The 24,864-nt window shown below is 41.1% G+C and overlaps 2 protein-coding genes across 2 annotated transcripts in view; one reads left to right on the top strand and one right to left on the bottom strand.

The window, feature by feature from the left end:
- Window positions 1-24,864, top strand: part of LRRC31 (leucine rich repeat containing 31) — a 115,946-nt gene that overhangs the window by 20,117 nt on the left and 70,965 nt on the right. The window lies entirely within an intron of this gene.
- On the bottom strand, window positions 504-19,341 carry SAMD7 (sterile alpha motif domain containing 7). Its single transcript, XM_077880290.1, has 7 exons — window positions 19,256-19,341; window positions 17,674-17,798; window positions 13,895-13,973; window positions 11,893-12,524; window positions 10,692-10,813; window positions 4,315-4,425; window positions 504-843 (listed from the first exon to the last, which is right to left on the bottom strand). Exons 1-7 carry the CDS (start codon window positions 19,339-19,341, stop codon window positions 646-648), a joined length of 1,353 nt encoding a protein of 450 aa, XP_077736416.1. The 3' UTR covers window positions 504-645.

Below are 24,864 nucleotides of genomic sequence, written 5' to 3'. Positions count from 1 at the left end.
CCTTGCAGAGATAATGCTACCCCACCCCTCTGGCAAAATCTGAGGTGGGCACTATGACTTGCCATCTCCCCCTCAGCTAATCGGGAGTTATGTTGAGTCACAACATGGTGCCGTGTCCAAAAGAAAAAGCTGAGTAACAGTCACTGTGAACTTGGTTCAAGCTTCTGCTCTCCTTTAGCTTGGTCCTTCTTCAGCCTGGAAGCCTGAAATAAGAAAATGGGGAGGCCTTGCAGTCAGCGTGCATCACTTTTTCTTCTACCTCCTTTCAACTCCACAGGGCTGCCTTTGTCTCTGTCTGGGTCGGGGGATGGGAAATGAGTGAGGAGAGAGAAGGAGCTCTTTTTTTCAGTTGGGTCCTTTTGGTTTCTTCCAAGATTTCCACGTGGAAACATCCAACTTTTTGCTTTTTTGATGTTTGCAAATTCTGTCCCTCATTTAGCATTTGCTTCCAAGGATACACCTTCAGGCACTTGGCGCTGAGGTTACTTGAGAGAGCCTCTCAGGCAAGGCCTCTAAGAGCTCCAGAAGGGCTGGTTTCTCTCCCTCCCAGCCTCCATTTCAAGTCCTGGGAAACCCTCACGCTCCCTTCAGAATGTCCTGAACTTTTTGGAAAACTGATTACACCGTTCTTGCTCCTTGAGGGTTTTAATTTCTCACGCTATCTCGTTCGATTCCTTTAGGAATTGTTGTATCATGGGAACAAGGAATGTCCAATGTATTATCTCCCCAGGAATTAAAATCCAAAAGAGGGGATGTATCTGCCGGTTGATCAAATGCTTGTTTTGTATGGGTAGGGAGTGAAAGACTTTTCTTGTACAACATACTCTCCACGTGCTGGGATACCTTGAAGACAAAACGGTGATAGTAGTTAAGTCTAGAGAGATTCTTTCAATAACCCAGCATACTCTGCATAGCCACAGAGGGCAGAGAAGTTGAGGTAATTTCAGGTGTGGGCCATCTATATGGTTGTGAGGGACACAGTTCTAGGACATGGGGGGCTTTTTCTTTCTCTCAGAAGCATACAGTGTTTAGTACTGTAAAACTGGATATCGAGGTAGTAGTAACTTTCAAATTCCCATTCCTGGGTCTGCTGTGGTTCATCTGCACACAGCATTATTTCACTCTGGGTTCAGTCCACCTCACCCTTTTCTGATGGTCCTACAAGAGATCCCACAGGTATACCACTCCACCTTTACCAATGCCCAACCAGTAACTTCTCTGAGCCCAGGCTGCAATTCTTTAGGCAACTTCAGCATGCAGCTGGCTTTAAGTTGGCTTAGTGTGGAGACATAGATGGCCGTGTGGATCTCGGGCCCCAGTCTTAGCCATTGGGCTCCTACAGAAACCTGACCCTCAAGGGACCCAGGAGATTTCTATGTTGTTCACATTGTCATAGCTCAAACCCAGCTTCCTCCAATCTTAATAGTATCTGGGCTCTCAAATTCCAGTAACTTTTTCCCTCTCCTATCCCTTTCCTTATATGCCCTGCTCAGGTCCACCTTCTAAGTTTTTTGGTCTTCTGGGTGGGTTTCCTTCTTCATAGTAGGCTCACTGTAACGAGATTTTGCCCTTGCTTCCCATTTTGGAGATTGAACCTTGTAATCATATCCGCTGATGAACTCGTGCCCACTCACCTCGTGGGTCTTCCAGATGTTACCTGGAACCTTCCAATTCTGCTGCTTTAATTGGACCCCTGGAAATTCTCAATCCCAAGGACTCTACAACTATCTGTTTGGTGCAATGTCTGGCATTGGCCAGAACTTCTCCAACAGAAGCTGTGGGAGCCCTGTCCTATTGTGCACGCAGATGGAGCCTGGACATAAGAGCTCTGCTGGGCTCCCTGGAAGCACTTATACATGTCAAGCAGGAGCATGAGAAATGACTACAGCCTTGTGAAAATGATTTGGGGGTTAATGCTAGTAGCAAGTGAGGAGAAGATTAAGACCTCATTGCAAGGACGAAAGAAAGAAAGAAAGAAAGAAAGAAAGAAAGAAAGAAAGAAAGAAAGAAAGCCAAAGTGATAAATTAAAGCCAAAGAAAATCAGATTGGAGAAAAAAACCATGCAGTGTCACTATAAAGTATGCCAAGAGATACAGTATACTCATTAAAGAAAAATTATTTAAAAATAAATACCGGGGTGCCTCAGTCCATTAGCACCTGAATTTGGCTCAGGTCATGATCTCAGAGTCCTGGGATCGAGCCCCCCTTCGGGCTCCCACTTAGTGGGGAGTCTTGTCCCTCTGCTTCTGCCCCCATCCCTGCTTGTTCTCTTACTGGCTCCTTCTCAAATAAATAAAATCTTTTTTAAAAAGTGAATACCATATTGTACCAATGTTAATTTCTTGCTTTTGACAAATGTGCCACATTATGTAAGAAGTTAACATTAAGAAGAGCTAGGTGAACTCTCTGTACCATCTTTGCAACTTTTCTGTATCTAAAATTATTCCAAAATAAGAAGTCCTAAACGGCATACCAATGGAAGCACAAAAGTATTTACATTGGAAATAAAGAACTTCCTTACTCTAATTTTTTAGGCAGATAAAAATGGTTTTGGAAGGCTATTTTGAAACCTCGTTGTTCTTTGCGTAAACATGCATTGTAGAATGGTGCAGTCCCGTGTAAATTCTGGGAAGCACCAGTTGATGCTTCTTGGTTTCACTTTTAGGAAACTCACTCTTTCAGTAAATAATTTTGACCTATTACAGGTCTTGCATATTCTAAGGATACATCAGTCAACAAAACAGATAAAGATCCATGCTCTTGTGGAGCTTACATTCCAGTGGGGTAGGGAGAATCAACAATAAATGTGACTATAATGACTGAGTTCTATTGTATGATTGATAGGTGCTGTGGGGAATAAAAGAAGAGCAGCAAAGAGATAGCAGTAGTATGCAGGGGGGCTGGGCTGGGCACAATTTTAGATGGGGTGATCATAGCAAGCTTTATTAAGCAGGTATCGTGGAGGAAAGTGAAGGAGATGAAGGAGCAAAGCATGAAGATGTCAGGGGAAGAGCATCCCAGGCAGAGGGAACGGCCTAAGGTAGAGCATGCCAACATTTTTAAGAGGCATCTAGAGGCAAGTGTCAAAAACAGCGACTGGGGGGATGGGGTGGGGATGAGGAGCAGGAGGGTAGACAAGGACAAGATGAGGTCAGGAAGTTAAAGATAGTGGTAGGTAGAGAGAAGCAAAAATAATATAGACCTTTGGCTCTTACTCTGAAGGAAGCAGGAAGCTATTGCAGATTTGAGGAGAAGGTGACATGATCTGTCTTATGTATTAGAAGGACCAGCCTTAACTGTTTTGTGAATAGGTGCTGGGAGGGCAACAGCAGGGCGCAGAGACCAGTTAGAAGGCTAAAGCAGTAATCCCATGAGAGATAAGGGTGCGTTAGTCCCAGATGAAGCAGTGGAGATGGCAAGAAGTGGCGAACTAACGCTGGCTTGGTCCGGTCTCAAGAGCCAGTTGAGAAACTTTTTGGAAGTTTGCAAGCCAGTTGTTAAACGTGCATCTTTAAAAATTAAATTATATAAACTTTTAATTATATGCATTCTATTGAAAACTTGAGTAATAAATACTCAAAAACTCATCACTTCTTAATTGTTTTTACTGAATTATTTTACTATTATTTATTATTATTATTACTTTTAGAGACAGAGGGAGAATGCACACACACACAAGCAGGGGGAAGGGTAGAGGGAGAAAGGGAGAGAGAGGATCTTAAGCAAGCTCCAACATGTAGAGCCCAAGGTGGGGTTCGATCTCATGACCCCTGGGATCATGACCTGACAAGAGTCAGACACTTAACCGACTGAGCCGCCCCGGGTGCCCCATACTGTTATTTATCATTATCTTTGCTCCTGAGATCATTTATGTCTATCCAAATAGTGAAAATACTCTCAGATGGGGTACTGCTGTGCATCTCGTCCCAATTCTGTATTCAGTGACATTACATTAGGAGTTTGTCAGTCATACTGGGCGTATCTATATTCTCAGAAATTAAATGCCACAAATTAATGCCACAGAAACTAAATGCCACAAATCAGAGTTCATTTTAAAGAGAACTAGTTGTTAAGCATTTACCAGCACACCACTGCTTTGTGCCTTCCCAATTATCGCTAGGAATGTGTACCACCACCCACCCCATTCAAAACTTTCAGGTTCCCTCATTTCTATCATGTCCCCACCCACAGAGAGGCAACGCTTCCTAAAGAGGTTAAATAGGTATCGTGCGTATTACACCAGGAGAAAGATAACATATTTCTCTTAAGCCTCATACTATTACTGCATATTTAGTTATGAGAACCCACCATACCTGCGATTGGATCTTTAGTGCTGGCCCTAGCTTTAATCCCAGAGTGCTTCGAAGATGCTCCTCTGTGAGTAATGGCAAGGTTTCTCCATCAATTGCATGATCTTTAAATACCTTATGAAACACAAAAGGTGTTAACTTTTTCAGTACATCTTTATTTTTTATTTTTTTTTATTTTTTATTTTTTTTTTACTTTTATTTATTTATGATAGTCACAGAGAGAGAGAGAGGCAGAGACACAGGCAGAAGGAGAAGCAGGCTCCACGCACTGGGAGCCCGACGTGGGATTCGATCCTGGGTCTCCAGGATCGCGCCCTGGGCCAAAGGCAGGCGCCAAACCGCTGCGCCACCCAGGGATCCCTCAGTACATCTTTAAAGAAAATTCTTGTGTTATATATAGGCATTTTAGTTTTGGAGGCAACATGAAGATTGCTTGAGGATGACACAAAATGTTATAAAATTTCTCATTTGCAGTTATTTTCTCTTCTGTGCTCCAGTAGCAAGTTGCCTGTGTTGTTTAATTACTCTTAGAGTACCTTGTAATTATGTTTATGGAACTCAATTCCAACCTGGAGTAGGTATTATTTGGGGGTGGGGTCATGTCTTACTTCCCAGTGGTCCTGTAATGCTGTGGCTGGCACTTAGTAGATGTGTAATAAATGTTGCTGGACCAATCAAAGAATGGACAAATAGAGTAAAGGGTTGTAGGTAAAAACCATGGCGGACAAATTGCACCTCTCACATTGACAGGTACAGCCTCTGTCCACTGCCTTGGATGAATGGCAAGGTGGGGGGAGAGGTAATGCAGGTGAGAGCTGTCATGCTGGGCCTTTCCAGGAACCCTGTCTGTTCTGACGGTGTAGTGGCTGCCCCATGCCTTCCTTTCTTCCAGAAACTAGGAAGGCTGCTGGTAGACAAAGATGGCAGATAAAGAGATGAATAAAAAATCTGGGCAGATTGGTAGTACTGTAATTTCATGATCTCCACCTTCAACCTGCCTGGCAGTCCTTTGTTTACTGATGAGCGCTCTCTTTTTTTCCATTTTCAAGCTTTCTTTACACTCTTCAAACTTAAGACCTTACAGCATCCTCCCTCATTTTCAGCAGATCATATAACTTCTTAACTGAAAAAAAAAAAAAATAGAAAGAAAGAAACAAAAAGGAAAGGACTTCTTTTAATTCTGCCCAGCAGCCTAACGACAGTCCTATTCTCCTCTGGGCTGATGGAGTGGAAGAGGGTCTTTCCATGTGTGAAGACAGTCGCCTCGGGTATACTGTGGGTCCTCACCCTCCCACCTCAGCGGATACCTCCCCGTCTCAGAGTCAGTCTCCCCTCTTCGGCTGGCTCCTTCCCATCGGCATTTACACAAGTCTCCATCACCGAGCAAACAACAGTAAAGCACCTACACAAACCTCGCTCTGACTCTAGATGCTGCTCCATATCTCTCATCTCCTTCCCAGCCCAATTTCTCAAGAGTTTTGATCCTCCCTGCCTCAATGGTCTTACTTCCCAGGCATTCTTTAGTCTCAAGGAGTCTGACTTCCACCCTCACTAGTCCCTTAAACCTGCCCCAACTCTGGGTCCCTGGTGACTCTGCTGTTACCAAATGCATGGATATTCCTTGTGCTTCTGGCTGCATTTGACATTGTTGACTAAGTTTTCATGACAAATACTCTTCCCTTGCCTTTGTGAGGCATCTCCCTCCGGGGTACTCCTTGCCTTTCCTTCCAGTCACTTCTGTGGTTTCTTTATCCGTCCTCACGTGTTAGGATTCCTGAGGCTTCTGTCTCAGGTCCTCTTTCGTTTTCCTAATTCATCTCAATCTTTTGGCTTCCATGAATGTCTCTCTCTGAGCAAGGCTCCCCAGTGTATATCTTAAATGTAGAAGCTGAACCATGCTAATTCTGTTTTTTTAGATAGTCTTTTCTCTCTCTTTTTTTTTTTTTTTTTAAAGATTTTATTTATTTGAGAGAGAGACTGTAAGAGCACATGAGCGGTGGGGGTAGGGGGGCAACAGTGGTGGGAGGAGCAGAGGAGAGAGACAAATAGACTCCCTGGGGCCTTATCCAATCCCAGGACCCTGAGATCATGACCTGGGCCAAAGCCAGACTGAGCCACCCAGGCCCCCTAGATAGTGTTTTTATCTACCCGCCCCACTGGTGATACCCTGAATCTAGTGCTTCCCCACTAGTCTTGCCATCATCAATCTATTTTCATAAAAGCAACCTACATGACTTTTCTGAAATATAAAGCTAAGCATGCCACCTGTGCCAAAAACCTCAACTGCCCCCAGGATAAAGTCACAGTCCCTCACTGGGTCTCCATGGCTCTTTGTGACTTGGCCCCTTTCCCAAGTCCAGCCTCCTGTCTTGCCATTCTCACCTGTCCCACCTTGGTTCTGGCCCTCTCTGTGCCACCAGGAACTACTCCAGAAATCCCAGCTCTGCTAAATTCTTTCTGGTTCCTGGTCTTTACCTGGAAAATCCTCCTTTGCCTTTCTTCCACCTCACTGCCCACCTCAACTGGTAAACTCACTATCAGATGCCTCTCCCTTCAGGAAGTTGTCTGTTCCCACCATGCTCCATACCCATCGTCTCATAGCACCTTCACACTGATGTGGACCTCCTTACTAGTGTCCCTCTTCTGCACGAGCAGCTCAGTGAGAAGGGGAACCACACCTGCCTTATTTCCACTATGCTTTCCATGCCTCGGAAGGCATGCCTCAGGACTGGCTGAAAAAAAAAAAAAAAACTTTTGGGTAGCTTCTGTAGTAGGAAATGTGTGTTCTACTAGATTGTGCTTATTTACAAACTAAGCTTACTAAGCAGTTATTTCTCTTTCCACTTTAATTAAGAAACCATAGGATGGCTAATATGAATGAACTTCTCTTAGGCTGAAGCAAAAAAAGTTGATAGCTTGGGTTAGTCTTATAGCCTCATCTTGGAGAAATGTGTGATTTCTCTTAAGTTTTTTGAAGCATTGAGAATAACTTAAGGATCCCTTTTACCACCTTTGACAATTCCTAGGGGCCCACGTAGCTTTGACTGTAAACCATATGGCCCAATATCTTCACCGTGAGTAATTATGGTGTTAAGAGCTTGATGTGTAGTCACGTACACATTTTTCAAGCATTCACTCTTTTAGCCACTGTGGTGCTCAGTTTTATTCAGCTGTGAAATAGGGTTAATATCTTCTTGGCGGAATTAGGGTATAGACTAAATTTGCAAAGATAATCTAAGTGATGTGCCTGGTACAGTGCCTGGCACAGAGTCCATGCTCAGCAAAGAGTAGGCATTATTAGAATAGTGAGACAGCCAATGTACACAAGGTTAAGTGAGTTGCCAAGAACCAGAACTTCCCAGTTAGAGAACTTGTGAGGTAACATGTGGCTTATCTTTCCATCCAGGATTTTCCTGCTTAATTCATTCCGCTGCTATTCAGAACAAGGAATGCTGGCAAAAATAGTTAAATATATTAACAGTAGGAGATTTTGACCCATTTCTCTTTCCTTTGTAGGGATTCCAGTGAGCAGGGAAGGGATAAATTTTCGAACAAAGACAGGTTGGCAGCTGTAGTCAGTGAACCTGGCCCCAAGGCAAAGTTGCAGAACATTCCAGAGTCGCTCAGATGTCTCTCCCACCTCATTCTCAGGATAGCAGTTTAGGCCAAGAGCACCATATAAACGTACACATAATTTTAGTAATTTCAGTTATTTTTAGAGAGAGAATATTTTATCTGTTGAGTTACTTAGAACAAGCAAGATGTGTTGCAGGGTCTCCTGGATGTTCCTGAACAACCGAGCTACCAACCCTCTCTTTACATCTATTTAAAAGAATTCATTTGCATAGGAGCTTTGAGTTTTAGTTGTGGTTCTTTTTTTCTAGATTTATTTTTATACCTATAGGAGGCAGGTGGTGGGAGGTTGTGAGTAGCCAACTAAGGCAGAAATGGGAAAGAAGAGGACAGAGTGGGGGTCGGGGGAGGACAGTGGGTGTAACCCGGGCTAGTCCCAGGCTGTGACATTAGACAAGGGTTGTAATGACAACTGTGCCTGAGCTGTGCTGCTTCAAAGCTGGTTGCCCTTTGTCACGTCCAGGGAGATTCTCTCCTTTTCTGCACGCAGTACAGTCACTGAGCTCGGCAGGGTCGTGCCCAGCAGGGCAGTGGCCTCCTTGCAGTTGATTTCACCAGCAGTCCCAGGGAAGGAATAGACTAATGAGGAAGCAAGAGCAGAACCTGATCCTAACCACATTTGAGAAACACCTAGAAATAATTGTACCGCTTCTTGGGGTGGGGAAAGGAGCACTGACATCCTGTTGTTGAGAGATAATGAGTCAGCAAAGTTTGGGGTATTCCTTTTTATGTGACTTCTATGTACCCACAAGACAATGTTTGGGATGATAAAGTATGAAATGCATGTGGCATCATTTGTTACAAGAGTAGTTATTGTAAACAGCACTTCAATGCCTGTGGATCACTGGCTGATCAAGAATGATGAGAGTTCAAATAGATTCAGTTCACCAGAAGCCAGCTATCACATGCCCATTACACACAGGGTTGCTTATTTCTGGCTGTTATCAAAATTTTGTAACTTCACTGTACCAATGGTTGATGTAGCACTTGATAAGTGGAATAGATAAATTTAAAAAGTGATTGCCCCATGGTTAATGACTAATAATGAAACAATAATGTTATACTTGTTGACCAAGAGAGAACAGGACAAAAATTTTTATCACGACAATGTGGGTGACTTGAAGAATACAACATGCCTCATAAGTAACCCAAGGTTCTGTTCTCTTGAGGAGCCTCTAATTGAATGATGAAATTAATGTTTATCAGGTACTTATGAGATGCCAGGCCCTCTTTATGGCTTACAATAATCCTTTGAGAATATATTATAGAATTATCCCCATTTTACAGATGAAAAGCTATGTACCAAGAAGACAGGCAACTTGTCCTAGATCACATGTCCAGAAAACAGAAAAGCCAGGATTTGAACTTGTACTTTCTGGTTTCATAAGCCATACTTTAATGACTATTCTATTCAACTCTTCCATAAGTCCCATAAACAGAAGAGAAAGAAAGAAAGAAAGAAAGAAAGAAAGAAAGAAAGAAAGAAAGAAAGAAAGAAAATCTACAAGAATTAACAGCATTAGACTGAAATAAAAAATGATCACAAAATTAAGATCTGAAAAAAGTTATTTCTAACATCAGTTAATTCTGTTAAATGATAATGTCCTTTCCTTGCTTTTTTTAATATATAAGCCAAGGAAAATGATACCAGATTTACTAGGCAAATTGTTATTTAAAATTGTGTTATTTAATCACTTCTGGGACACCTGGGTGGCTCAGTCAGTTAAGCGGCTGCCTTTGGCTCAGGTCATGATCCCAGGGTCCTGGGATGGAGCCCCTTGTGGAGCTCCCTGCTCAGTGGGGAGTCTGCTTCTCCCCCTCCTTCTGCTGTTCCCCCTGGCTCCTGTTTGCTCTCCAGCCCCCTATTTCAAATAAATAAATAAAATCTTTAAAAAAATCACTTGAGGGCAGCCCTGGTGACCCAGCGGTTTAGCGCCGCCTTCAGCCCGGGGCATTATCCTGGAGACCCGGGGTCGAGTCCCATGTCAGGCTCCCTGCATGGAGCCTGCTTCTCCCTCTGCCTGTGTCTCTCCCTCTCTTTCTCTCTGGGTCTCTCATAAATAAATAAAATCTTTTTAAAAATCACTTGAAAAAATAAACTTTATATATGAAAATATAGCACTGACATAAACTTTAAGAACTGGCCAACCCATTTTCCCATCTGAGTGAAACTAGTGTTCTTTCCAACTGTCCTGATAGTTCATTATAACTCAAAAAATAGTATTTTATCTACCAGATTGAATTATATGTGTGTATGCACTTTTGTATGTTACCCCAGCATATAGAATTTTAAAATAACTTCTTATTTTTCAGATCTATTGTCTTGTTATCCTTTTTAGAATGAAGAACATATTTCTATTACCTGTTAGAAGTAGCCTAAAACTTCTGGTACAGAAGTATGGTATCCCCAAAATGTTTGTTATATGGAAGACTAGGGAATGTAGTAAACATTTCTTGCTGTTTTTGGAGGTTTGGCCATGGAATTTCCTAATTTGAGGTAAATTCTAGGAGTCTTGATGGAACAGAAACTAAAGCAGACATGGCTTCCCTAGCCTACCCTGCAGATAGGGTATGGGGACATGACAACCAATCACAGGCTCCTGTCCCTACTCAGCTGATGACATACAAAGGGGTAGGTTATTAGGAATACTATCTGAGAGAAAAATGCAAATTTGACAGAAGTCATCAGGAAGGAAATATATTTCAAAGTGTATTACTTTCATGAAGATACTTAAATGTTATGTCACCTGAGCATAGTCTGAACAACCTGGAAGGCCACTGATGAAGTTGTGCACGTCATTCACAGTCCACTTCTGAATATCTTCATCCAAAGACAGATTTTCCCCAATTGTAACCAGTGGGTGTGCTCCTTTAAAAATGGAAAGGAAGTTATTTGGTGGTATAAAATTTCCAGGGAAACAGAAGGTTATATATAGTTTTATGTATAGTTACATATATGTATGTAACTATACATACAGTTTTATGTAGTTACATTAATTTTTATTAATTTTATTAATGTAACTATACACAGTTTTATGTATAGTTACATTAATTTCCTCATATTCTATGACCACAGAGGGTCCTTTTAGATCCCTTTAGATCTACGTGTAAACTCCTTAAAAGGTACTGAAAGATATTTTCTTAAAAGTTTAGCAATCTCTTTTCTTTTGTTCCTCTAAAGAATCTTTGACAGCATTCTCATAAATAAACGAAGTTCCCAACTGCTCTGCTTCTCTCTGATTCCAAGAGACACAGCCTGTGGATTTCTTCTCCAGATGAACACTATTGTGTTCTAGGGTGTTATGTGATTCATTGCGCTGTCTAGGTGATGCAAGAATTTAGCTACCTATTCATTAAAAATGGCAAGGGAAGCAGTTGATTTGATGACTAGAACCCCCTCCCCTCAAATCCCTGTGTTTTAAAATATTTTTATCTAAAAAAGTTCTAGAAAAATATTCAGTGTGTTTGGTGGGGGGGGGGGGAGTAGTGTGCTAATGCTTTAAGGTAAGAAGGTATTGCAACACTAATGGGCATTGAAAGTTAATGTTTCTGTTTACTTGTCTACAGTTTTCTACACTTAAATATAGGGGAGATTAGAATTGATACTTTAAAGCAAGAAGCCCCTCTATTTTGTGTTGAAGAAATTAACAGCTAATTAAATTAAAATTTTGGTCCAAAATTCTGATAGGTTTTGCCATCTTTCCTCATTCTTGCCTTCCTAGCTTTGGCTGAAAATTCTCTATATAGCAACATATGAAGGGAGACGAGTGTCACTAATATGGCTTTATTGGAACTAATATCATAAAGTGACTTCAAAAGGACATAGTTCTAAATAGGATTAAGAAAAAGAATGAAAGGAAACATGATGGATATAGTGCATTATGGAATTACTTAAGGACTTGGTGACCAGTGGCTCATTAGGATCTGCCACTGGCCCCTGACACCCACCTGGCAGAGCTGGTCGAGGAACTGGAGGGCAAACATCATTCTTTTCCCCACAGGCTGCAAAGCCCTGCTCTGAAGGCTTCTCTTTCACACCATCCCAGGAGGCCTTTGCTTCTAGAGGAGCACCATGAGCTCCCCAAGGCTTTCTGTGGGTGGGCTCAAGCTCCCCACAGGGATTGGCCAGAGCTGTAGTTGGCTTTTCATTGGTTTCACTTGACTTCTGGTTGTTGAGAGCTTCGGTCTCTGGTTCCTTTGCATATTCATCCTCTTCATAGGGCATCACATGAGTCTGAGCTAAGAGTTTTTCTTCTCCTTGACTTTTGGAGCTCTCAATATCATTGTCTAGAACTTTCTGATTCCCTGTACTTCTCCTAAGACGACGACATTTCTGACCCCAGCTCTCGAGAAAATGTGGACCAGTCGCCACTAAAGTGGGGTTTCCCTGAAGATTTCTCAGGGTGCTTCTGTGGAAATGCAGGTCACCAGCCGGGAGCATGCTCCTACCATGGTAGGTAGCTGGGCCAGGTAGGATACTGGAGCCATAGAGGAATGGTATCCCTAGGCCTGCTAGTCCCTTGGGATTCACTTTTTCTATTCTCCTTTGTTGGTAAATGGCATGCATTTCCATTTCCATCCTAACAACAGAACAATATATTTTATACACCCCAAGAAAACCATTAGAAATATAATCTTAATGGTCCTCTACCTTCCCTGAGATGGAATCTTTGCATTTCCCGAGTCTTCCCACCACTTATCTGAAGTTTGTTCAGTGAAAACATGAATTCTCCCCAAAATTCACTGGGAAGGAGAGTTTGGAATAAAGATCTGAGGGTGAAAGGTTTTGCTGAATCTCTCAATGGAAGTGCAAGGCCAGTTTTTAAAACATTGCCTCTAACGGGGCTGGCAAATTTAGCAGGAATGGAGATAACATGGCATAGGGGAGCTTCTTGCCAGAGATTAATCCTCAAACTAAAGTTCTGGGAAGAGATTTTTAAACCCTGTGGTATAATCTTAGTGGGTCTCAAAAAAAAGGCAGTAAGCCAATGCAAGTCTCAACTGTTACACATCAATGCAACTGGCAGGGGTTGTGCGGGAGGACTTTTTGGGGGGTTTACTTACTTTACTTTGCTTATTAGTTATCACCTGGACCCATTAGGGTTCAGTGATGAGAAAACTGAGGATAATGTCTTCTTGATAATACCTTTCAGTGATGAGAAAACTGAGGACAGGGTCATGTCCTATCATGATTGCTGTCTTTTCTTTCTAGCTGCTACAGCTAAAGGCCACTGTCGGGGCCACTGACATGAGGTTGTCTGGGCTCTGCTTGCAGAGTCTGAAGTGGAGTTGGCTAACTTGGCTCCTATATTTGGGCAGAATTGAAGTCTTTTTTTAAAAAGATTTTATTTATTTATTCCTAAGAGACACACAGAAGGCAGAGACATAGGCAGAGGGAGAAGCAGGCTCCCTGCGGGGAGTCTGCTGTGGGACTCAATCCCAGGACCCTGGGATCACAACCTGATCCAAAGGCAGATGCTCAACCACTGAGTCACCCAGGCGTCCCCAGAATTGAAGTCATTTAAAACAGAAATGCCAATATGAATTTCAGAGACATCACAACTAGGCATTTTAATTGTGAGACGTTGTTAAACTATTACGATATACAGGCCAAGCTTCACTATGTGATTTCTAATTTTGCTTTTATCTTTAACCAACCTGAATGTGTTTGTATATATTTCTTTGTATATTTGTATATATTCCTGAAATACTTTTTGTATGTAACCAGATACCTATCAAATATATATAATATGCATATAATTAGGGTATATATGTATATATACAAATACAATATGCAAATATAATGAATGGATATAACAAATGAACAAGTGAATATAAAAAGTGTATATATAAAAAGTATCTCTATCATCTATCTATCTATCTAAAACAAAGGAATAAACAAATGAGTGAATAGAAAATAAATAAAACAACACTGCTATTGCTATGTTACCTGGCAGTATGCTGCCTTTGAATCATTTCATTCCTTCTGGCCATTGCCTTTATGGATTCAGGTGGTAAAATGCCCCAACCTTAAAAAAGAAAACCATCATCTCATCCCACAAACAAATTAACAATGTCCATTTTAAAATATTACAATAAAATAGAATGAAATGAAACAGCATCTACAAAAATTCACCAGTAGAGCACAGTGTTGGAAACAGTATCAGATAATTGTTATTCAGCATCTTAGGGTCACTTTGGTGATGGAATAATAAACATTAGATAATTTTTTTTTTCTCTAAGTATGGGTCTCATGATTGGTGGCATTTTCCTGCCATACTTCTAAAGGAAAAAGATGAAATGAGCTGTGAATGTCTTCCTTTCTAGCTTTTGAAGTAAAAATGGGTAATTTTTTTTTTTTTTTTTTTGCTATAAGAGAAATTAGTTGACCTTAAAAAAAAAAAGTAACCAAGTGCTTCTTATGCACCAAAACCCCTGGATAAATGCAATGACTCAATGGGTAAAGGTCTCTATGTGGACTTTTTGGTGTATCTGAGGAAGATACTTTTTCCAAAATGCTTTCAGTGGAGTTGGGTAGAAATTATTCTTTCTGTCAGTCTTCTAAAGTGTCTTGAAATAACAGAATCACAGATTTCAAGGCTCTCTTCTTGCCTGGTAATTTTATGTTCTATTGACTTTTTCTTTCTCTGTACTCCTAATGCACTTAGAGTCTATATTGATGCTTTTCAAACCATCCATGATAAAGGACCTTTTTTTTTTTTCTATTAAAATTTCCACCCATCGTGGACCAATACTTTTTAAAAATACAAGAAAATGAACTTTTATAAAACTGAAATGAAAACAAGGACAAATACAAGTACAATGTAAAAAAAAATTATTAGGTCAATAGGCATAGAATTACCCTGTCACATTACGGCAAAAGTGTATTTATGCATTTATTCGCAGGGCCTCTTCACAGACCAGCCCAGATCTATAGAACACACTTAAACATAACAGACACGCAGATTTTACTTATTATATGTGGTTTTGTTCACTGATAGTTTTACATGTGAAAATCTGTTCTCCCTAACAAGGGGGTCAGCATCATGAGAGCTAGAACTGCTTTTTGTACTAAGCTAGAAGAGCTCATTTAACTCCTATTAATAACCTGTATTGAAATAAATCAACTATATATTTTTTAAGGAGATTATTTGTCATTTGTAAAATTCAGAGATTAAATGAGGGGACCTCTAAAATCCTCCTAACCCTAAAGTTCTATATTTTGGGATGCCTGGGTGGCTGAGCATCTGCCTTCGGCTCAGGTCTGATCCTGGGATTCTGGAATTGAGTCCTGCATCAGGCTCCCCATGGGGAGCCTGCTTCTCCCTCTGCCTATGTCTCTGCCTCTCTCTGTCTCTGTCTCTCATGAATAAATAAATAAAATCTTTTAAAAATTAAAAAAATAAAGTTCTACATTTTTATAATTCAGTGGCTTCAGAAATACTCTTCTTTAGAGAGCTAGTATGCATAAAACTTTCAACCCATGAGGTATTGCCAAAGGATGCAGAGAAAGTTCTCTTGAGAAGTCCAATATAGAACACATTAGTTCTAATTACCTGGATTTTAGGACCCTCTGAAGTCTGGAATCATCAAACCTATTCCAGGCTTCCTTCCCTTTCCCAAATAGATGACATCAAATGTAGTGCTATTCCAGCTATAATAATCTGCTCTCTACCTAACATCCAATTTTTGAAATAGATTTCTGTTTTAGTTTCTATCTTGCTAACTTACTTAGTAGCTCAGCTTCTGTAGGACTGAGGCCCTCCTTTACCCTTGCCTACCCTCCTCCACATTAGCTTTGAGGCAGGAGACCTGACCAATGTCCCTGAGACAGGTGGTCAACTTGCTTGCTTATACCCAAATATTGGCAGCTTCTGGGTTTTCTTTATCACTAAGACAGGCTCTATGAGTCAGCAATGAAACTATTTCACTGCTCTATTTATGTGTTGCCTGTTACCATGGGCTATAGATTTACTGGGTTCTTGCTGCCAGATGGGGCTTTTATCTGAGATCAGCTGTTAGGACAGACTTTTTGGTCCTTGGATGTGTCTAGTTTCATATCTGGCTCTGGCTTGTAAACCCAATCCCAATGAAGTGGATCCATACACAACATGCTCAAATCCAGGCAGGCTGGTGTCTTCACTGGCCCTGGCACCAATCATACTTCTTCTTGTGGCAAGCTTTTCACTCACGTTGTTCTTATCTATTGAGAGTTGTTGGAATTGGAGAGGAGGGATGAACAGAAACTCACGAATATAGCTTTGGGGAGATAAGATACTCAGTTTGATTTTCAATATCATGAGGAAATTCTCACTTCCTAATCTCTCTTGAGCCCCTATCCAGTCATGTTTTCGCTGATAATACTTTACTGAGTGCTCTTATCAAGATCACCAATGAGCTCCACTTCACTAAATCTAATCAGATATTCTTAGTTTTCATCTATTTGATCTTTGAACGGCATACTTGACACAGATGCTCTCTCTCTCTTGCTCTCTCGCTCTCTTTACAACTTTTTCTCTTGCCTTTAAGGCCACCAGGCTCTTCTGGGTTTTCTCTCACCCATATGTTTCTCCTCCTGTTTCTCCCTTGCTTGTTCCTTCTCATCTTTTGGATATTGTTGATATGTCCTAGGGATCATCCTTTTAACCTACACTCGCTCTATGGGCAATCTCATCTAGCGTCATCTATGCTGATGATTTCCAAAATTATATCTCCAGGTTGCCTCCAGAAGTCCTCTCTGGGCTTTAGCTGACTTCCTGATTATCTGTTAGGTACCTCAAACATAGGAGCAAAAGTGTGCCTATGACATCTCTCCTCCCCAGGAACCCTGTTCTTCTCACACTCTTCCTCAACAGTGAACAGCAACTCTATCTTTCCTATTGTTCAGAGCAAAATTTTTGCTATCTCCTTTTACTGTGTCAGTAAACCTGTTATTTCCACTTTCAAAATAATTACAGAATCCAACCATTTGTTACTGTTGAACTGTCACCACCCAGGGTTAACCCATCATAATCTTTTGGCTATTCTTTCTTAAAATATTTTATTTATTTATTCATGAGAGACCCAGAAAGTGAGGCAGAGAAATAGGCAGAAGGAGAAGCAGGCTCCCTGCAGGGATCCCGATGTGGGACTCAATCCAGGACCCCAGGATCACGCCCTGAGCCAAAGGCAGGTGCTCAACCACCCAGGCGTCCCTCTTTTGGCTATTCTAATAGTCCATTAACTCCCATCAGTTTATCCTCAGAACTTTGATCCTAGCAAGTTTGTCCCAGACATAGCAGCCAGGGTGATCCTGGTAAAATATAAGTCAGACCATGTGGCTCCTTTGCTTGAACTCCTCAAAAGCTTCGCCTCCTACTCAGAATAAAAGGCAAGCCCCCACTAAGACCTGGCATGCCATAGACAAGCAGCCCCAAGTCCCTTTAACTCTGGTCTCATCTCCTCATGACCTCATTAGTTTCTCACATATAAGATAAGACAGTAATGTTGCAACCTTTCATGTTATTCATCAGAAAATTGATGGTTGGGGGAGTTAAGCACCTTATGCTCAGTCACACAGTGGTGGAACCATGATTTAAATCTACATACCAAGTACAGAACCTATGGGCATAACTGCTGCACAGTTCTGTTGCCAAAACTTAGCAGTAAATTTGATAGCACGACGGCAAGCTTAAAGCAGCCATCCAGTTCACGGTGGTTCCACAGATGGGAGCCATCTATCGCTCATACCTGAGTAGACACGATTGGACAGCATGTTCGGCATGTTTGCATTTGGTAGAACAGAAGGTCCAAATTGAGAAGGAGCATAAAACTGTCTTGGGTCAGTAGGAGCTATGGTAGAAGGCAATAAGTCTCTAGGGGAAAAAAAGAAAGTGGGTAAAGTGAGAATGAAATAGTACAAATTTCCCATTACATAGGCAATGAGATTTTTTAATTGCCAGATTGAAGCGCAAAAATACTGCAGCCTCTATTGGTTTAAGTAGAAATATGGTAAGAAAGATCTACTAAGGAAGGATTGACCCAGCTGACGACACAACAGAAAACAAAAGAAAAAAAAAGTCTTAGGAATGTTTAGAAAAAAGATCTATCCAAATCAATACTGCTCTCTGATTTCCCATGACCAACATACCGTTCTGACCACAATACTCTTTTCTCATGTAATGGACATACTTTGGCTTGCGTTTTGCCATCTGACATCAGTGTTTGACTCCCTGGGTGACAGTTTATTTATTTTGCCAAATTTCAGTGGTCTCAAGAAGTCCAAATTTATTTTATTTTTATTTTTTTAAATTTTTTAATTTATTTATGATAGTCACACACACACACACACAGAGAGAGAGAGAGGCAGAGACACAGGCAGAGGGAGAAGCAGGCTCCATGCACCGGGAGCCCGACGTGGGATTCGATCCTGGGTCTCCAGGATCGTGCCCTGGGCCAAAGGCAGGCACCAAACCGCTGCGCCACCCAGGGATCCCAAGAAGTCCAAATTTATTGTTCACGCTCCACACACAACAATAAATAATGAATATTACTTTCTTCTCAGAATGTCAAAATACTTGAAAGAAGGAAAAATAAGAAACTGCCAGAGTGTACCTCCTAAGCATTGATAATGTCACTTTTATTGAAAAGGAAGAATTATTCTATCATGGGAAATTCAGGGCAGTCAGTTGTTATGGATGAGTTGTGTTCCTCCCAAATTCATGTGTTGAAGTCTGAACTCCCAACATGATTATATTTGGAGATAGGGCCTTTTAAGGGGGATTTAAGGGTAATTGTGGCCATAACAGTGGAGCACTGATCCAATAGGACTGGTGTCCTTATTAGAGGAAGAAGTAGCATTAGTGCATATACAGAGAAAAAGGCCAGGTGAAGGCACAGTATTAAGGCAGCTGTCTGTCAGCCAAGGAGAAAGACCTCACCACAAATCAACCCTGCTGACTCCATGATCTAGGACTTTTCAGCCTCCAGAACTATGAGGAATCAAATTCTGTTGTTTAAACCATGTAGCCTGTGGTATTTTGTTAGGGCAGCCTTCCCAGATTCCATCAATGTTTGTACCTACATGATGCCTGTCACATGGTAAGTGCTCGTTTGCTGTGTGTTGAGTGACTATATCCAGCAAGCCTCAAATGGGAAGGGACAGGAAGTGGGTTGAGGGTGTGGCCAGCAGAGCATCTGGATACAAATCAGTGCACCACAGTTCAGGGAAATAGCATTAGACAAGAAAACAACACTGGAGTTACCATCATTTGAAAAGTTAATGATCATTCATTTTCTCCTTTGACCGGAATAGTATATGGGAAAGAAATACCTATCCACCGTTGGAGGTTCATATGGTGAGGGAACCAGTGGCATTCTCTGCTGCCCTGATGGTGTCAGTAAAGGGTTCATGGCCATCATTGGATTTATCATCAATATCTCTCGCCACTGATGGAGTTCTAAAAAGAATCAGATGGGTATGTTAACAAAGAACTCTACTAAAAACAAAACAAAAAAACCAAAGAACTCTACTTTTTGTGGACTCTTTGAGTTTTTCTTGAACACAATGAATATCTTTTGTACTTACCCAACATTTGGGAAGACAGGCTATATCAACCTTGCAGTTACACAGACACCCCTCCATTGGGAGCACCTAGATACCACTGTAGAACTTAGGGATTTATCAATTTGTTCTTGGAATTTGTTGATGAGTCCACATGAAATACCACATCACACTATAAACAATAATAAAATTAAACTGGCCTTGCAAGAGTCCAGAAATACCAACCTCCTTTCTTACAACTTATTTTGTTTTTTATATCTCCAGAGGTACAAATGCATGTATTGTACCATATATTCAATCTTCAGAAAAATATCCCTCTTTAATTGATAAGATTAAAACAGAAAAGGAGGAGATTTTCTTAATGGCTAATAATATGTCTAGTTAGAGTGGATACAGGAAAGACTGTGTTTAATTAAAACAAGTGAGCAAGTTATATCCAAATGTACATAAACACAAGGATTCATAACTTTCCCTGCAGAACCTAGTGATCAAAAAAAGGGACCATTGTTAAATGATAACATTTTGGGGGATCCCTGGGTGGCCCAGCAGTTTGACGCCTGCCTTTGGCCCAGGGTGTGATCCTGGAGTCCCAGGATCGAGTCCCGTGTCAGGTTCTCTGCATGGAGCCTGCTTCTCCCTCTGCCTGGATCTCTGCCCCTCTCTCTCTCTCTGTGTCTCTCATGAATAAATTAATAAAATCTTTATAAAAAATAACATTTTGCTTTCTATCTTCCTGTTAATTATTCATGTCCTTTGAATGATTTTAAATACTTTTTAATATTTAGTGTTAAATATTAGCATATTTAAATACTATTTAATCTTTAAAATTATAAAATATAGAATTTATCTTGCATTTTATGTGATGCTGGAGACAAATCCTTCCCAAAGGAGAGGTACAGAATCCCCCTCCAGAGCAAGGATTGCCTAGATGTTGACCACCTCTTGTCCTCACACGCGTCACCTGAGGGAAATTCCATGGAGATTAGTCACCAAAGGCAGATGAAGACTGTCTTATTTTGGCATTCCTCCTCCCACCCCAAGCAGGCCTTAAGATAAGGGCTTGAGTGCAGGTAGTGATCCCAAAAAGCCCACAGGAGGGAGTGGGGAAGTGAAATTAGGAAAGGAAAAACCACTAAAAGGTGAGTTAATGGGTGGGTTACTACTGTCGTCAACTGGGGCTCAGCCCAGCTGGGGACCCTCTAAGAAGCCTTGTGGAACATAACTCAGAATTGTCCCAATGAGGGGTGCCCGGGGGGTTCAGTCGGATGAGTGTCTGCCTTTGACTCAAGTCATGATCCTGGAGAACCAGGATGGAGCCTCACATTGGAGTTCCTGCTCAGCGGGGAGTCTGCATCTCCCTCCATCCCTCACCCTGCTTGTTCTCTCTCTCTCTCCCCCTCTCTTTCTTTATCAAATAAACAAAATCGTTTTTAAAAATTGTCCCAATGAAAATAAAATAAAATAAAATAAAATAAAATAAAATAAAATAAAATAAAATAAAATAAAATAAAATAAAATAAAATAAAATAAAATAAAAATTGTCCCAATGAAAGACCAAGAGTTGGGTAAATAGCCATCAGGGCTATGCCTGAAGTAGCTGCAACGAACTGCTATGGTGTGTGTGTGGGGGAGCATTCAAAATGAGAAACCAAGAGGTGCAGGTGCTTGAGATCAGAAAGGACCCCCATGGTTGTAGGTGAACTCAGAAGGGGGCCAAGGGGATACGGAGTAGGGCAGCAACAGTGTCTAGTGCTGTCGAGGCAATGTGGTTACCTTCTAATGTCATTCCATTCGATAACTGGCACAAATGCCTTTCTTCTGGAGTACCAGGTTCACCAGGCATAGGCATATTTCTATGAGGTTCTGTAGGGTCCATTGTCTGCAACAACAAAGCAGGATTTTTTTTTTCACTGCTAGTCACACATTTAGTGAAGGAAGCAAGGAACTCAAGGCTATCAGGTTGGCAGAGGTGAAGGAATGAGGCATCAGAGACGAGTCTCATCTAATTTAAATCTAATTTAAAGCCCTCTTTGGTAGTATAACTGTTCTGGATTCTTTGGTTCTTGGGTCTGGCTTTCTTTTTGCAATGCCAAGGAGATTGAATGTGATCTATAAAACTTTGTTAACACATCTGATATAATATTTTATTGCTTTTTAATCAACTCTCCAGATTTTTACCTAAAATGTAAGCTATTTCCAGTGTCTCTAGAAGTATCCTCATGCCATGAAGGTCCCTGGGAAGGATGAGTTACTGACATCTGCCACATCTGAATGTTATGGTTCTCAGCTCCACTCAGCTTCTATAGTTTCTTTTCATCTCACACTTGGTGAGCAAGTGCTTTTCTACTTACTGCCATCATGATTACTGGTGCTCAAATTTTCTTTAAAAAATATCATTGCCTGGTGCTATAGACTGAATTTTTATGCCCTGCTCCCCCCCCCCCCCATTCCCATCTTGAAACCTAATCCCCAATATGATGGTATTAGGGGGTGGCTCTTTGCGAGGTGATTAGATCATGAGGGTAGACCCTTCATGAATAGAATTAGTGCCCTTAGAAAAGAGACACCAGAGAGCTCTGTAGCCCCTTCTGCCATGTGAGGGTATTGCAAGAAAGTGGGCATTTGTGAACCAAGAAGTCAGTCCTCACTGACTTTAAAAAATATAAAAATTCTTTAAAAAATATCATTGCCTGGTGCTATAGACTGAATTTTTATGCCCTGCTCCCCCCCCCATTCCCATCTTGAAACCTAATCCCCAATATGATGGTATTAGGGGGTGGCTCTTTGCGAGGTGATTAGATCATGAGGGTAGACCCTTCATGAATAGAATTAGTGCCCTTAGAAAAGAGACACCAGAGAGCTCTGTAGCCCCTTCTGCCATGTGAGGGTATTGCAAGAAAGTGGGCATTTGTGAACCAAGAAGTCAGTCCTCACTGGACACTGAGTCTGCTGGTGCCTTCACCTTGGATGCCCTGCCTCCAGAATGGTAAGAAGTAAATCTCTGCATTTATAAGCCACTCCAACTATGGTATTGGCATTCTGTTATAGCCTGAATAGAGCAACATATCTTTTTTAGGTTATGTTGTTGTATTTTGAATGCCCCAAATTATATATATATTTATATACACACACACACACACACACACACACACTTTATTTTTAGAGTGGTTTTAGGTTCACAGCAAAATTGAGTAGACAGTTCAGGGAGTTCCCATATACCTCTCTCCACCCCACATGCATAGCCTTCCTCACTATCAACATCCTGCACCAGAGCAGTATATTTGTGAATGCGGTCCAACCCAAGAACCCACACTGACACATCACTACCACCCAAAGTGCACGGTTTACCTTACCTCACTGCTCACTCTTAGTGTCATACATTCTATGGATTTTGACAAATGTAAAATGACATGCACTACCACTATAGTGTCATACAGAATAGTTTCACTGCCCTAAATCAACCTATATTTCAAAGCAAATATTATCAGGAGACTTCCAAGGAAATATTCTGGGGTTGATCAGATCTTTTCCTTCATCAGCAATGTAGACTCTTGAGCTCCAGATCTAGGTTTCTACAAATGTACAATTTGGGGAGTCATAGGATCAATCCATAAGTCTTTTTTTTTCTTCCCCAAGATGACATTTTTTAAAAAATGCATAAGTCTTTAGATATCAGCTTTCACAATTTCAGGGTATCCTCTTCTATTTTGGAAACATCTAGGCAAATTATGAGCCAAGGTCACTTTGGAATGGCAGATGAAACGCTCTTGAGTCAAAATGCAGACTGGAATATCCATTCTAAATGCAGTGTGTCTGGTAAACCCAAGTGTGGGAGTGCACTGGTGCTTAGGTTTGCATTCAGGAAGGATTTCCCTGACCCAGAGCTCTAATCCTGGATGCCCAGCACTTTAGGAGGATGAGGACTCCTTAATCTCTGTCTTCAGACTCTTACCCTCAACAAACCCCTCCAGGCAGCACACAGACGATTGAGCTAGTGCTAATTCTGTCTCAACTGATTAGGGCAGTCAAAGAAAGACATGAACTTCATGAACTAAAGCTCTTGCCAAATCAGCAGATATTTACCGAATGCTTGCCTCGTGCATAGTAGACAGGTGTCAGTTGGATTCTATTTCAGTGTCTCGTTGGCTACACCATGGCCATTATTGAAGTTGATGCAATCTGAGTTTGGCTCAGCCAGGATTTGAGCAATTACATATAGAATATTTGTTGTGTGCAGGATGCGTGGATTCTGGGTTTATACTCATTGAAATAAATTCATTTTTAAATAACTTCTGTATTTGGTAAGTTTTTACATTCGAAGGGTAGGGCAGTTAGAATTAAATGTTTCTGGATCCCTGGGTGGCGCAGCGGTTTGGCGCCTGCCTTTGGCCCAGGGCGCGATCCTGGAGACCGGGGATCGAATCCCACGTCGGGCTCCCGGTGCATGGAGCCTGCTTCTCCCTCTGCCTGTGTCTCTGCCTCTCTCTCTCTCTCTCTGTGACTATCATAAATAAATAAAAAATTAAAAAAAAAGAATTAAATGTTTCTACAATTCTGAAAAAAATAAATATTACTTCTTAAATTAAAACTAGCTGGAGATATTTGCAGAGGTCTTTTGTTTAAGGTATAAAACAATCCTTAGTAGGTTCACACATTCACTATTCTAGGTGTCCTACATTAATGTGGGTTCTGAAAAGCATCTTAATGCTAAAGCGTAATGCACACTTTGTTAAGTATATTTTCAGTTTTTAAAAATAATAAATGGGAAATTTCTTTTAAAAAATAGGAAGGCCAATGAGCTGCCCTGAAGTATCTCATTATCAGTACCCCGGCAGAAAAATTTGCTGTGAGAAGAGCAATCATGCTAATTTCTAACAGTTATAGTTAGAAGTGTGAAAAGTGTGTTTTTCATATCTAGTAAGAAAAAAGTTTTTAAAAAATTACATAAAATATTGTGTAAAATGTAAACAATTATACTGATATTTAAAATACATTTGTCAATTGAAGTAAAGCTTAATGTAAGACTAGATGAAGAAACAGGTAAAATATTTGACTGTTCCTAATTGTAGATACACATAGTTTCCTGAGATTACAAGGGAATTCTAAAATTATCAACCCCTTATTTCAAGTGGAAGGAATAGCTACATTTCAAGTATCTTTACCCCCAAACGTACATTATGGCCCACCTCGTATAGCTGTTCCCTCCTCACTGCTCTATACTGACTCCAAAGGCCATCCCTTTCCTTCAGTATCCACATAAAACCACCCACGCAAGGCAATGTGTGTGTAGCCCATTCTACTGAGATGTTGGCAAGTCAGAGGTGGGAGGGCTTGGGGAGCGTTGCGTCAGAACCAATTTAAAATTGAACATTAAATTT

This window comes from Canis aureus, chromosome 31 (genome assembly GCF_053574225.1).
Source record: "Canis aureus isolate CA01 chromosome 31, VMU_Caureus_v.1.0, whole genome shotgun sequence".
Taxonomy (NCBI): Eukaryota; Metazoa; Chordata; class Mammalia; order Carnivora; family Canidae; genus Canis; species Canis aureus.
Note: the sequence above shows the minus strand (reverse complement) of the source record. Positions and strands in the feature narration are given on the sequence as shown.